The sequence below is a fragment of the Fragaria vesca genome, linkage group LG6 (genome assembly GCF_000184155.1).
Source record: "Fragaria vesca subsp. vesca linkage group LG6, FraVesHawaii_1.0, whole genome shotgun sequence".
In the NCBI taxonomy this organism is placed as follows: domain Eukaryota; kingdom Viridiplantae; phylum Streptophyta; class Magnoliopsida; order Rosales; family Rosaceae; genus Fragaria; species Fragaria vesca.
In genome coordinates, this window is record NC_020496.1 from 695,278 (window position 1) to 710,753 (window position 15,476).

Consider the following 15,476-nt stretch of genomic DNA (forward strand, 5'->3'; position numbering starts at 1 on the left):
CATATTTGTAACAAATTCTATAATGTTATAGAAGGACTTGGAGAATGATCATGAAATCTCCAAAATTGGGAATCTGTTAGAGTTGAAGAAAAAAAATTGCTTGAAGCATTGACTTTTGTTTCCCTATGATAGAGAAATTTTAGGGAAGCTGTTGGAGATGCTCTAACGGTGTTAGACAAAATGTTATCATTGGACTATGATTAGTCGATATATAAAACACGAAAACCAAAATTAATCATTTTTAAATCACGATGGTGAACGTAACCATGACCTTAAACCACGAGAACCATTTATAACTTTTACCCAAAAAAATCGTCAATTAACCCCAAGTCATGTCAGTCCAATAGTCCATGACATTTTCCGTTTTCATCACTGGTCACTAATGTCGATGTATTGATCAATTGGATTAGTCTGGATTGATCTGTCAATTTAAACGTTTAAACGCTGACGTAAGGTATCAATGGCTCAAACCTTGGCAAGCAGCAATTGTAGGTCAATTATTTCGAAGAGTTGGAGAAGATCCAAATATTTTCCGCAATTACCTTTCCTCGTATTCTCTTGAAAATCACATTGTAGAAGCAAATCCGTAGCTATTTCCAAGTTTTTTGTCTTCTTTCTGGATGCAAAGTGAACCTCGATCGAGAGTAGAAGTTATTCCAGATACAGTGTACGGTTTGAGTTTTAATTGGATGGAGCTGATATGAGTGTGCTGTCACTGTCGGATCCCGGCCGAGAGGACAACTCAAGCGCAACTCCTGCTTCTCGCAGGAGTACTACGTTATAGGATGCGTTTTTTTTTTTGGTCTGATGTTAGGATACGTTAGGAAATAAGCTTCCTAGTTTAATTATGAATTTTTGCTTCCTAGTTATATTTAGGAAATCTTTCTGAATATTTATGAATCTTTGCTTTCCTAGTTTAATTATACTTGTTTGCGGGATTACATTAGGAATAATTATGCAAATTTTGTGTCTCTATGTAAGTTGTTACTTGTAAGACCGTAACACATTGAGTTATATGATATATAAGAAAACTTGCATGGCTTCGGCTGCAACTATTTGAGAGGTTCTTTGTTCATCTTTTTTTCTTTTTCTGGTGAACTTGCGGTTGAGTTAGAGGCCTGTGTTTGGAGAAATTAGATTCCACATTACCAAACTTCTGGTTGAGTTAGAGGCCTGTGTTTGGGGAAATTAGATTCCACATTACCTGCAGGTAATTAAGTGTCTCCCTTGCTTTAAAATTTCATGAGATTGCCCATTGATAACATGGTAAATAGTATTGTATATTTGTAGGCCACTATACATGTTTGATGTTTCAATTAAAAATACTTTCGTTTCTTTGTTCCAAAATTGAAGATGGGGATAGGGAAAGGGACCAAGGAATTGTTTGAGGCTTTTGGAAACAAGGCAGTAAGAATAGCCTTTCCTCTCAACAAACTGGTTGACGAGGGCATTACCAAAGTGGGAGTTGATGCAACTCCTTGGCTTGTCGCCACTTATTATAAACTTGAGCCTCACCAACAGAGTGATCTAAAACTGTAGGTATTTTTATTTTAATTATATATATATATATATACACACACACACACGAGGTCAATCTCTATTGCAGGCAGGCACGCAGAACTTTTTAATATGAGTTCAATCTCTATTGCAGGCAGGCAGAACTTTTTAAAAAGGATTGCCATGATAGGATTAAAGTGCTAAGGAAGAATAAACTTGAACCGGTTTTGGTATTTGATGGAAACGCGCCACCATTAAAGATCCAAATGTATGCCTAGTCTTATATATCTCTATTTGTTTTCTCTTTCAATTCATCATGTCGTTGCTAATCATTTCATACTATGAATGCAGAGTGGAGCTGAGGGCAGCCATAAGCGAGGCAAAAAAGAACCAGTGTGCAGTTGCTATTCCAAACTACAAGGATCCAGAAGTTAGATGGATTCCTGACTTCTTTGAAACAATCAAAGTAAACACACTTACCACTGCTTCTTACACATGATAAATTTGTGATGTTTTTTATGTTTAACAAAACATGTTGGTTGTGATTGTTGAAGTGGATGAAGCACGAGATCGAAGTAGAGTTCATTGTGGCCCCCTATGAGGCCGACGCGCAACTGACTCACTTGGCAACCACAGGTTATGTACATGCCGTCCTCACTAAAGATTCAGACCTTATAGCGTTTGGATGTGAAAAAGTAAGTCACTTATTTTATATATATTATTACAAACGTATTATGTTCGCAGAGATTAACTATTCACTCATTTTTCTTCTAGATTCTCTATAACACTGATTTTACAGAGGCAACATGTGATTATTACTCTTTTGCTCGTTTAACACGAATGAACTCCGACTACGAAGCCTTTTCCAAAAAGAAGCTTTTGGAAATGTTAATAATAGTCGGTTGTGATTATATGCCAAATGTAATCATGTACGAGAAGAATCTGAAGGTTACAAATGGAAAGGGGAAAACCCAAAATTCAACTTCGAAGACGGAGATTCTGCAACATTTTGAGAGGGCTATTCTAGCGTTCACATTTCAGCAGGTTTATGATCCGACATCTAAAACTTGTAAACGACTATCTCAGATAGACGAAGGGTATGATGAGCTCCAGCTTGACGTGGTGAACACAATAAAAGGTTTTTTAGGACCATATTTGAAGGAAGAGTCTGTTCATAAAATTGCTACGGGTGTGACAGAATCGATAATAGCTAGCACTGATATAGATACACGGCCTGAAGCAGAGATACAGTCGATGCAACAGTCAGCTGTGCGTGGGCTGCCTATTCTTCTTACTTTCAACAAAAGACCCAAGAAAACCCAAGAAGGAGAAGAGAGAGAGGAGACAACAAAGAAGACAAAATGTTAACAGAGCATCCCCGGCACATCTTCAATACATGAATATTTCTCCAACAGCTGTAAAGAATATTTCAGAAATTCAATAGAGCCCAAGAGCCCCAAAATTAACTGTTGTGGCTGCATTTGGTGATACTTCCAGAGGTACTGTTGTTATTTCAAACACTGGTACTCTAACAGACAATTCTTCATCAAAACCTGTTTCTCAAGTTGGTACTGTGCCTCAACCAACTGTTATGCCTACCATTCCTGGTGTTGCTTCTCCTATTGGATGCACTATGCATTACATGCCTAGTACTGAGTGTATGATGTATGTGTATGATGTATGCAACTCCTGCTGCATTAAATGGCTGCATCATTAACCCTTCTCCTTCTCCTGCACCATACATGTCGAATGTTCAACCTCTTAATGGTTGTTATTTTTCTTTCAACACTGTTTTGGATCGATCACAAGTCAAATCAAGTTACATTCAGCCCAATGGTAGCATTCAAAACAATGGTGGATTTGTTGAATCTCAAGGTTTTATGCAGAAACCTATTGATAATTTTCAGCAAAGCAATAGTTATTGCCGAGATAAGAACAATGGTGTATTGTATATGGATAGAGATACAAGCTCAGTTCTGATTGTGGCAGGATTGGTCGTCCACTTGCGTACAATAATCAAGTTACTCAAGCAAGGTCTAGTGAATTTAAAAGAATGTGTTCTTCTACAGCTAGTTGTCAAATATGTAAACAAAGCGTGAAAGCGGACACTTTGCTGGACACTTTGCCCCTCGACAAGTTGTTGCCTCTGGTTCTTATATGCAGTGTCAAATTTGCATGAAGTCATGTCATAGTGCAGCTGAATGCTTACATAGGCATACATATTCTTCTCAGCAACCAATTCATGTCTTAGATGCTGATCAAAATCCTCTCTTTCATATTGACAATGCAACTCCAGTTCTCTCTTATCTCTCCAAATGGCAACAAGATTTGCTTAAGGAAGTTGAAGCATTTCCTATACAAGGCGCAGCTCTCATCTAATCTGTCATGTTAAACAAAACTACATTGTAGGGAAGCCTTTTATCCTATGAAGCTATGTCAATCGCTGCCGTTTATTGATCCTGGATGAAACCAATATTACTTTATATTGTTGCTGTCTTTAGCTTTTCTCTGTTAATGCAACCTGATGGTAGCTTCTCTCCCATCATTTTGAGGGAGGGTGTTAAGGGTAAAAATGTAATTGTCTAATTCAAGTCTTAGTATAAGTACATGTACATGTACATCATAATTCATGAATAGAATTGAAGCCTTTATCAGCTTTATCTCTCTGTTAATCAGATATTAATTCTTCATTTTGTTCATCTGCTTTCACATCCCCTATAGCTTTGCATTCAACTGAAGCCACCCTCCATTCCTACTCAGTCAAAAATCAATGTTTCTCAATCACAGGTTGTCAAGCCTCTGCCTGTGTCACACACTCACACCTGCGATTCCTTTATCAGTTCCTATCCTCATTTGCAGCATGCTCTGACAACAAGTTTTCAATCAAAATATATAATGCTCATTTAGGGTTTGAAAATTTAGCCAGCCGTTACAAAAGCTTTCTTTCAAGTGTTATTATTGCTTACTTGACAAATTGCATGCTGAGCAAATACCTGTCTGATAAGAAATGTAATCTTAGTACTTAGATTGACATTGAGAAACCTAGAGACTCGTGCAATTCAAGTTTGTTCTGTTAATTTTAGCTGAGACAATTGATTTCCTGAAGAAATCATTAAAGCTAAAGAGTCTTGATTTCTGTACATATATCAAATATATTTGGCTCATTTATTTTGAGTTGTACTTTGTTGCTGTACTCGGATATTCTATCATCGATCATTGGCCTTCTCTCTGATAGTTGCATTTTTTTTACGGCCAGCAGGTTTTAGTTGCATGCTGACAGAGTATTGTCGGATTATTACATTTATGGCACAGGTATTTCTACTATTTTTTCTTCTTATTTCTGCTTATGGTAATAGTAATGAATCTCTAATTGTTGTATGTCTGTTCTCGTTTGTACCAGCATCATCGACAAAACTGAATGTGAATGTGTTGGATGACATGTACACTCGAATGGGTGCTTCTGACAGTATCCAACAAGAGAGAAGCACCTTTCTTGATAGATATGGCAACAAGAGGAAATAAATGGCTGGGGAGAATAAGTTTAAAGAGGATATGAATGGCTGCTGGTGGTATGCTACTGTTTCTCGCTTTGTGTAATATTTAAATTTCTTACTTGTTTCGGTTCTCAGTGTTTAGAAGATTTATTAAACGAGTAAGATGTTTAATAAAGTTGGGTGTATCCTAGTATTAGAAGTATACAATTTACTACCGGGTTTAGCAATATAACAAAGTGCTACTTTGTATGGTTTGATTTTTAATTTGATGGAGCTGATACGAGCGTGTTTAGGGTTGCAGAAGAATCTCAAGGGAGGAAGAAAGGTTCTAAAGAAGTTCCTCGTGAAGAAGAGCATCGAGCTCAAGCAAGGAAAGCACAAAGGTATGCTCTGGCAGCTCTGTTCATCTTTTTGCCAATGTCGTCGCCTCCCAATCTATGTGCGTGAACCTCTGTCTGAGTATTTGTTTGTTCTTGACAATGGACAGGTAAGAAGAAAAGAAAATCTTCTAAGCCTGGTTCTGCTGCTCAAGCTTCAATTGTGTAGTTTGTAAATGAAACTTGGGCAGAGACTTGCCATGTTTGTAGTGTGTCTCTTGACTTTGTTGATAACTTGACAGTAATCACGATCCAACTGAGGTGGTTGGTGTGCGGAAGTGTGGCTTTACACTTTAGATGATGCAAAGCGTAGTTTAGATGAGACCAGATTTTATTAGGTCAAGAAAGCAACATAATAGAGATGGCTTTCAGAGTCCTTAAATTGCAGTTCAAGTACGGACAGCGAGAGGGGAAAAAATGGGCAAAAGACATAGATTTGAAGAGAAATTTGGCAGTAGTTAGTTTCGACTAACAATGCTATACTCTAAAAATTAACATGGATCGAGAGAGAGAGCAATTGCACCGACTCATACTAGAATCTGGAAAATGTTTTCTACCCAAACAGAGAAAGCAGCAAACTAGAGCGGCGTAAACACATAATCTGATCTTTTGGTGTAATCTTCACCGAATCAGTGCTTCAATAATCATCATCATCATCATCAAGTGACAATTCATGAAAATTATCTCGTTCAAAAGGTTCTTCACCAAGAAGACACCAATTCACAAGATTCTTCATTTTATATGTTGACCATGGTTTATCAGAATAAACGAAGATAGCTCCTTCCTATTCATTTAAGAAGCAAAATTAGAAATCAAAGACCGGAAATAAGATTTAAATCACAAAAATATTAGAAGAAACAACAAAAATTAATAATAATAATAACTCTTACACCAAAAATAATAAAGCAGGAAAGCTTCTCAGGTAGTTCCTGCATACACATCCATCATATAGTGAAAGATTAGAACATAAGCAGAAACCATATCTGAAAGAAAAGCCTAATTTATTAGGGAAAAATGACTCACAAATTCGTCAATTTTTTCCACAAACTTTTGATACTTGCTTGAAAATTCATCCTGCAGACAATATATAAAATTAGGAGAGGAAAAGGAATAAGAAAAGAAAAAGAATCATGCTAACATCCGACTTTAGTCACCATATTGCAAATCTAATGAAGTTAGACAGACACATGGTATAGACTGGAAGGAAATCGATGAGATGCCAACCTTACTCATCTTATCTGGTATTCTAAGATTCATGTATTGACAATGGACTTCGCAGGAGAAGATTCGTTCAAGCTGCAATGTTGTGCACTCATATGAGAAAAACAGTAGAAAACAAATTGTACGTTCAACAAAAAGAACTAGTATTCAGCTGCTTGGAGTTTTGATGAGAATCATCAGTATTGAACATCAGCTTTTCTTCGAACTTACCATAAACCTTAAAATCAAGAATCATGTTGAACATGTAGCAAGGTGAAATTAGAGAAAGGATGTGAGATGAGTACGTACACATTCAGTGCTGAAACCACGAGTTAGAACAGCAAGAGCACATGCACCCCTGTTAAGGATCCCCCAGTCCCCGACGAGAGCTGTTTTTGTACCCACAGTCATCTTACGCTCATCCCAATTCAATTGGCATTTAAGGCCATAACGTTTAAAGAGTGGTTCCACCTTTGTTTCCCAGACTTGGCACAGATCCTCTTCTTCTGCACAAATGAATTTCAACTATATATATGAGAAATATGCATTCATTCATTACTGTTATCAGAAAGACATACGTTATATTAAAAAGGTAACAGGAAACAAAACAAGTCTACGATTCCCATAATGACTCGATCAAAGTCACAGGATACAGTTTTCTGTAAATTAAACAGTACGTGTGCGTGCTACAATTCCAAAAGGCATAAGAATCCTTCCATCATATATACAAGGCAGCAGGAACTACTTCAGTCAGTGCAGAATGTTAAAGAATAATACAAAACACACATACTACGTTAAACAAGTCAATATTGCTTTATCAGTTTATCATGAGAATAATGTGCAAAGGAAAAAGTATAATGAAAAAGGATTAAATTCTTTCTGTTAATCGATGCAATCCTCAATCACAGACTATCTCATTGCAATCTTCAAAAAAAAAAAAAACGTGAAAAGCTTTTATCAAATTAAACCAAAAAATCACCACACAAAAGCAAAGATGAGATGAGCAGGGAATCGGGGAACGTACTGGAGAGATTGTCCTCAGAAAAATACAGAACGGTAGAATTGTACCAAGTGTTCTCGTCGATATAACAATTGTCCAGGATCTCCCTCTCCCTCTCCATATTAGATTCGCGTAAAGACTTCCACATCTCCCTCTCGACCAATTCCAGGTGCGTCTCGACTGGTTCCTCCTCCTCCTCGTCCGTCTCGTACGAGTTATCTAGGTCGAGACTCTCCATCTCCTTGGAGCACTCATCGATTTCTCTCTTCTCCATCGCCATCTGATTTGGGGATTTTTGTTTTTTTCTTTCGGTTTAGGGTTTTGGGTAGAAGAGGGGGAGCGTATTTATAAGCCATTAACACGTACACATCCCAATTCTAACGAAACTAGGAAACATTTAACTTACCTTTTCTTCTTCTTCTTCTTCTTTCTTTTTTTTTTTTTTTTTAACATTCAACTTACTTATTTAGTATCAAAACCAAATAATTATATTCTTTTTACCCGATTTTGGCTAACTTTCGAATAAGTAATATCAAAACCAAATAATTATATTCTTTATTCCCGATTTTGGCCGACTTTTGAATAAGTAGACACAAGATTTTGAACTTTTTTTCCTGCAAAAAGTGATTACTCCATGTAGATCAACTTTACGATAAGTGAGAGGTTATAAGTTCAACTCACAAAAATGTAGGGCATGTTTACTAACATGGAATGGAATTGTGAGTGGTGCAATTGATTCCAGAATGAGTGAATTCCAGTGTTTACTAACATGTCAAGGTATTGGAATGGATATGGGTCTCACTTGCTAATCAGTGATCGATTCCTGACGAAACCCCTTATTCGATACCCAAGGGGGGAGATGAGTATCAGAATCAAAGTAACGGAATCAACTTTTTCTCTCCAAAATATCCTCACGTTATTATAATATTTCTAAATTACCCAACCCTAAAAATATATATTATATTTTAGGGGTATTTTAAATTCATTTCTTGTAAGGGTATATTAGTAATCAAACTAGTTTTAATTCCGATTCCATATGGTAAGTAAACGACATCAATCGTAATTAGTTTCATTCATGTTTTGATTCCTTATGGTAAGTAAACAGTAGAATGATATGAAATATTCTCATACCGATTCTTATTGATACCGATTCATGCTTATTTCTATTCCAAGTTAGTAAACGTGCCCGTAATATTAACGCACATCTATTGTGTGCCTATATATATGATGAACCTTTGGTGTCGCGATTCCTCTACTCTTCTAAGCCATCGTTTGGATTTTCATGCTCACATACTCTATTTTTCGACCTAGCACTATTAGGCCCCGTTTGTATAGTATGTAAATTGAATTAGTTTCATTTTCCATTCTAATATGTTATTTGGTTGTAAATAAAGATTGAAAAGGAAACAAAAAATGAGATATAACTGGAAATTGGCTTCCTTATAAAATATGGATTGAATTACCTAGTGAGGGGTGATATATTTTAGAGAAAATTACATAATAGCACATGACCAAATTTAAAAACACAAAAATCCCACTTTCAATATTTTCTGTACAAATTAAGACACAAACTCTGACCCAAACTAATGGTATCAGATCTGATCTAGACTTTCATAGCTAAAATGACTAAAATATCTATTTTTAAAATAAATTTACACAAAATGACACTGATTTGTATTCTTTCTCCACCACCACCCTCTCTCTCTCTCTCTCTCTCTCTCTCTCTCTCTCTCTCTCTCTCTCTCTCTCTCTCTCTCTCTCTCTCTCTCTCTCTCTCTCTCTCTCTCTCGCTCGTATCTTAGGCCTAGTGATGACGACGACGGCGCCTCAATGACAACGACAGTGGCGGCACCTCGACGACAGCGACATTTGTAAATCGAGGACAACTGCGACATCTGTGAATCGACGACCATAATGGTGATTCGACACTGTAGTAGCACCTTCCTACGCGGCAGTAGTACGTCTCCGGTCGATACGGCAGTAGCACATCTTCGGTCGACACGGCAGTAGCATGTCTTTCGTCGACACGACAGTATCACGTCTCTCGTTGACACGATAGTAGCACGTCTGCGATCGACACGGCAGTAGCACGTCTCACGTCGACACGGCATAGTCATGGAGATCATTGGCCTTGTTAGTCTTGTTCCCGTTAACACCATTAGCCTCATTTGCATAAATCAAGCAAATTTAGCTGAACACCAAATGGCGGCAAGCAAACACCACCAAATGCCGGCACCGGCAAGGTGATGTCGCAAGTTCAAGCATACACCAAGTGAAGTACAATTCCTTCAAAAGATCAGGCAAACACATAAGTGTGTGTGTGTGTATTTTCGAGCTTTTCTTGAATTGCGACTAATAGCAGACTGTACATTAACGAAAATCTGAAGATCAATAAATCAGGGGTTCGTTTAACTTCCAATGTTAGAATATACATAACATTATTTTCCTTCCCAAGCCAGACTGATTATCATGGTATTGTTCACCTACTTAGTCCTACTATATGATCTATGTACGTCCTGGCGTTAATTAGGTGAGCAGATATTGAATGTCCTGGTGTTAGGTGTGTAGATATACATGGTATTCTGATCTGTTTTTAACTCTCATTATATTCCTATACTCTCTATAATTACAAAGATCACAAACCCATCTTTACAGAATCAACCTCGCGATAATCTAAGAAATATGTAGATATTTTTCAAAGAAGAAAAAAATATATATATGTAGACATTAAGTGCATGAACACTGATTCAGGCTAGGCAATCAGGGTAAATTGAAAATAAAACAGGAAGGAATTCAAAGACATAATCTACTTATAGAAGCAAATTAATATAGATCGATGTAGATGACGAAGGAAAATCATGATTTTCCTAATTTGTGATTTTCCTAATTTCTCTATAGAACTAGGCAACTAGCATACCTACCATCTTCTATTTAAAGACGCCAATACAAGCTAAGTTGTCGTCATTACAAACTGTTCTTCTGGTTTCTCTGAGCTCTCTATCATGGCTACTACATATTCTGCTCTAGCGACTATTCTTTGCATTTACCTTGTATGCTGTTCAGCTACACCAACAAGCAATGGCGGGTTCAGTGTCAAACTCATACACCGAAACTCCCCGAACTCACCGTTTTATCATCGGACCAAAACTCCAAATAGGTTAAGCAATGGTTTTCGACATTCCATGAGGTCCTATTTCGACCCCTTCGATCATAATGGTGCACAATCAGGAGTAAAAGCTGACAAGGGCGAGTATCTTATGAAGATAACGATTGGAAACCCACCTTTTGATGTCTATGGAGTTGCAGATACGGGTAGTGACCTAGTTTGGGCACAGTGTCTACCATGTGTTGGTTGCTACAAGCAGACTAAGCCTATGTTTGAACCGAAAAGCTCGTCCACATATAGTGACCTGCCTTGTGCAGCAACAGAATGCAAGACAATTGGCACTGGCTCTTGTTCACCTCAAAACTCTTGTAATTACAGTTACGGCTATGGAGATCAGTCATTGACCCAAGGGGTGTTGGCTAAAGAGACGATTACCTTAACATCCGCGACGGGCGGAGCTGTTGCCCTAAGAGATATTGTGTTCGGGTGTGGGCATAACAACACTGGAAGTTTCAATCAAGACGAGATGGGACTTATTGGCCTCGGAGGAGGGCCTCTATCACTTGTTTCTCAAATAAGTTCTGAAGTTGGAGGCAAAAAGTTCTCCCACTGCTTGGTGCCATTTCATACTGCTCCGAGCATCGAAAGCAAGATGAGTTTCGGGAGTGGAAGTGAAGTATTGGGTGATGGTGTTGTTACAACAGCTTTGATCTCCAAGCAAGACAAGACCCCATATTTTGTGACACTAGAAGGAATCAGTGTTGAAGATAAGCTTGTGCCTTTCAATACCTCAGGTCAAGTTTTAGAAGGCAACATGTTCTTGGACTCGGGTACACCACCAACACTAATCCCACAAGATTTCTACAACAGGTTAGCAGCAGAAGTAAAGAACCAGATTCCAATGGCACCCATCGTAGGTGACCCTAGTTTGGGATCTCAGCTATGCTACAAGACTCCAACTAATCTAAAAGGGCCAATATTGACAGTACATTTCAACGGCAGTGCTAACATTGTGCTAACACCAATACAGACCTTTATTCCACCAAAAGATGGGGTTTTCTGTTTCGCAATGCAAGGTGTTGCTAGTGATGGCGGTATCATCGGAAACTTTGCTCAGTCAAATTTCTTGATCGGTTATGACCTTGAGAGAATGACAGTCTCATTCAAGCCAGCAGATTGCGCAACAAGATAAACAAGCCAGCCAGAAGGATAGATTTTTTCTAGTGAGCAACAAACAGAATTGTTAGCATCAATTTCCCTTCATTTTCAGCTGCAATCCAACTACAGTTCTAATTTCAAATACTTCAAATCGGATCAATTTTCCTCTAAAAGTTGAATGCTACAATGACAAACCTCACCCTTGAGATTAAATTAATAATTATAAAGGAGGATAGCAGATCATGAGATTGATACCCATAATCGATTTTCTACTAATACTGCATGCACTAGACAATCTAACTAACAAATACTACTAAGAAATTTACTTTTGCACAAAAGGGACATACCCAGATTGCTTAGCAAACCATCTATATAGGGGCGGCACATGTGGTTCTGAAGTGGCCTGTTTGATTGCAGCGACTACAATGCACTACTCGCTTCACTCGGCCACGGTCCTCTGCTCGGACACGCTTCTTTCTTGGTCGACCTGGTGGCCGGAGTGACTTCGGAGGATTGATTAGAACCTCAGAAAGAGCACTGCTTGCATTGGGATCTTCTCCCTCTACCCTTAACGTCTCAGCCCATAGGGATTTATCTGGAATTGGATGTATTGTTTGTGAGTATGTCTTCCGATAGGTTGCAACAGTGAAGCAGCTCTCAGTAAACCGATGGACTTGCTGCCTGCAAGATAGAAGTGCTGCAACAGCATGGGCACATGGCAAACCATAAAGCTGCCAGCCACGACAAAGGCAGCAACGATTTCGAATGTCCACAATCATTGTCCCTTCATGAGAAATGACTTCAAATTCAGCTTCATTAGCACGAAGAACCTGATAGGTGCGCCCCCGCTCAAGAGCCTCCGCAACACGCCTCTCTGCGGAAGGAACAAGAATAGATGTCCACTGCATACTGGTCTCTCGACGTTCATTGAACCAAGTCATTAGCTGCCTTCTGATGCATTCCATCATCTGAACAATTGGAAGCCCAGAGGCCTCCAATATCCAAGTATTTAAGGATTCAACTATGTTAGCTGTCAAATGCCCAAACCGTGTTCCCTCAAAGTAAGCAGTAGCCCATAAGCGAGGTGGAATTCGTCTGATCCAATATGCAGCATCTTGAGATATCTCTTCTATCTCTAAAACTTTTGCTTCAAATTCAATTACAGTGAGAGCATGAGCAGCTTCCCATAGAAGATTAACGAGCATTGTGTTATTAAACTCCTTACGAAAACTATCACTCAGGTGACGCATGCAAAATCCATGAAAAGCAGTAGGAAAGTTTACTTCAACTCCATCTACAATGCCTTTCTGCCTGTCTGACAAAATGGTAAGCCTAGGCATGTTCTCTGAATTAAGCTCAAGCAGATTATGAAGCTCAGAAAGAAACCACATCCAATTCTCATCACTCTCCTCGTCTACAACCCCAAATGCCACAGGAAATAGAGAACCGTCACCATCGAAACCGGTAGCAAGAAGCAAAGTACCCAGATACTTACTTTTCAAATGTGTCCTATCAAGCCCGAGGAGGGGCCGACAAGCGTTTAAGAAACCATAAATTGATGCCTGAAATGATATGAAGAGGCGCTGGAAGCAGTTATCACTCGGGTTTCCATAAACAGATGCAATACTCCCTGGGTTAGTTCGTTTGACCTGTTCACAATATTCTGGAAGCAAGCGATACCCTTCTTCAAATGATCCACGCATTGCTGCCATGATGCGCTCCTTGCCTCGCCAAGCTTGCTTGTATGATAAGGTGATACCATGAACTCGGTGAATCTCTTCCAGTATCTCCTTTGGCTTGTAATTTGGGTTCTCTCTAAGTCGTTGCTCCACAGAATTTGCAACCCACTGAACAGAGGCTTGCTGATGACCAAGATGATAAATTCCTCCACATGTATGAGTCTCGTGGATGGTCCTGATTGTGAAAGTTGGAACTCCTGGGAGCTTTGCAGCATGTATACGCCATGGGCATCCCTCACTGGCACACTTGGCAGTGAAGCGAGTCTTGTCAGATTTAATAGTCTGCATTTCAAAGTGCAGGGCAATAGCTGTGTCCCTCAAAGCTCTCCGGCAGCTCTTGACATCAGGAAATTCTTGCCCCACTACCAACTCATAATGAGGATTTGCAACAGCCATACGAGCCTGAAGTACGGGATTGGGGCTAAGTGCCAGCTGGGAGTCCTGGATACTCATATCATGCATAGATTCTATGCCCATTTCATGATGTTGATCCATGGCCAGTTCCATACTTCCTTCAAGTTCTTGATCGTCTGAGACAGCCAGCTCATTATTCTCAACTAAAACCAAGTCATGGTTCTGAGGAGGAATAGACAATCCATGGTCATCCAGATCAGGTTTCCGGTCCATACCTAACTCATTTTCATGTCTGTAGCTGTGACCATCATCTCCTTCGTGGTCTTGGTCCTGTTCTAAACCCAATTCGTGGTCATGAGGATGGTCTAAACCTAGGTCATCCCTGTTATCTCCCATATCCAAGTGATGCTCATGAGCCTGTGCTGAGCCCAGATGATGGTCATGAGTGCCTAGGTTACGGTTGTGGCCCAGTATCTGCTGATTCTGCCTAAGTGCTGTAGTGTGATTTCGTCCAACTATCAAATCATGGTTGGCCATTGATGGAATCAATCAACAAAGAAGATAACACCGCCTCTCAAAGAAACTATCTGTATATGTTTGGAAACACCGTCTTCTGAACTGTATTAAAGCATGCCTACAGCACAAAATAACTACAGTCAGTATAAGAACCAATGCCTCAATCAACACTAAAACACACACACATCTCCATATGATATATGATGATAAATAATACAGTGGTCCAATAAAACAGACACTGACATATACACTTAACAAGACACACCCTTTGCAAAATTAGACAATAGTTCACTTCTCAATGTTGGTGAAACAGCTACCCCATATTTCACTCCATAACACTAAATCCTTTCTTCCCCTTATCAAACAAACCAGTTTCCAAAGGAATACCTAACTGACCAGATACAATGTGATTGTAAAGAAAAGGATACCAACAGGCGGAGGAGGAAGAGCAGAGAAAATCTAATACTACACGAACCATTATACTAATACCAGAAATACATAAACAAAGCTAGGAATCACAAACTGTGTTCCACTTTCAGCCGCTTTCATCACATCCACAACAATGTTCAACAAATAGTGATTCATCAACTCAGATTATTACACATCAAAGCTCAAAAAACAAAGCAACCGATCAAAGCTAACAATCCAAAGCAACCACCATGTCCATGAAAGTTCCAATTCCATCAAGAGTATTCACATTCCAGACTCTAGTAAAGCATAACACACCCCTCACATTACATCACCACAAGCACCAACATCATAAGTAAGCTTTCAGTCCCCAAGTTACCAAAAACAGTACACTAATTCAGTAAAATGCACATAGTTCAAATCATCATCCTCACTCTAAACAGAAACAACTCGCCACGAAAACAAATTTCAAAACTTCAACCCACACATTCACTTTCACGCCACTACATCTTAACCAAGCACACTCCAAAACACTAAACTATACGCAAAACAAAGCCCTACCCACAATTCCAAAAAACAGAAACCTCACTCCTACACAGTTACACCACAACCCAAAATAAGCAGATT

General features: G+C 39.0%; 3 protein-coding genes across 3 annotated transcripts; 1 reads left to right on the forward strand and 2 right to left on the reverse strand.

Annotated features, from left to right (window-relative positions):
- The first annotated feature begins 1,353 nt into the window (after positions 1-1,353).
- LOC101313233 (exonuclease 1-like) lies at positions 1,354-5,537 on the forward strand. The gene is made up of 9 exons (XM_004304709.1): positions 1,354-1,535; positions 1,652-1,765; positions 1,849-1,963; positions 2,052-2,192; positions 2,272-2,766; positions 2,942-3,155; positions 4,898-4,963; positions 5,285-5,374; positions 5,479-5,537. Exons 1-9 carry the CDS (start codon positions 1,354-1,356, stop codon positions 5,535-5,537), a joined length of 1,476 nt encoding a protein of 491 aa, XP_004304757.1.
- A 468-nt stretch (positions 5,538-6,005) lies between these two features.
- LOC101313533 lies at positions 6,006-7,842 on the reverse strand. Its single transcript, XM_004304710.1, has 6 exons — positions 7,593-7,842; positions 6,878-7,074; positions 6,593-6,664; positions 6,392-6,442; positions 6,259-6,297; positions 6,006-6,152 (listed from the first exon to the last, which is right to left on the reverse strand). Exons 1-6 carry the CDS (start codon positions 7,840-7,842, stop codon positions 6,006-6,008), a joined length of 756 nt encoding a protein of 251 aa, XP_004304758.1.
- Positions 7,843-11,680: 3,838 nt separating this feature from the next.
- Positions 11,681-14,382, reverse strand: LOC101309265. Its single transcript, XM_004302019.1, has 2 exons — positions 12,180-14,382; positions 11,681-11,894 (listed from the first exon to the last, which is right to left on the reverse strand). Exon 1 carries the CDS (start codon positions 14,319-14,321, stop codon positions 12,201-12,203), a length of 2,121 nt encoding a protein of 706 aa, XP_004302067.1. The 5' UTR covers positions 14,322-14,382; the 3' UTR covers positions 11,681-11,894; positions 12,180-12,200.
- Between the last annotated feature and the right edge of the window lie 1,094 nt (positions 14,383-15,476).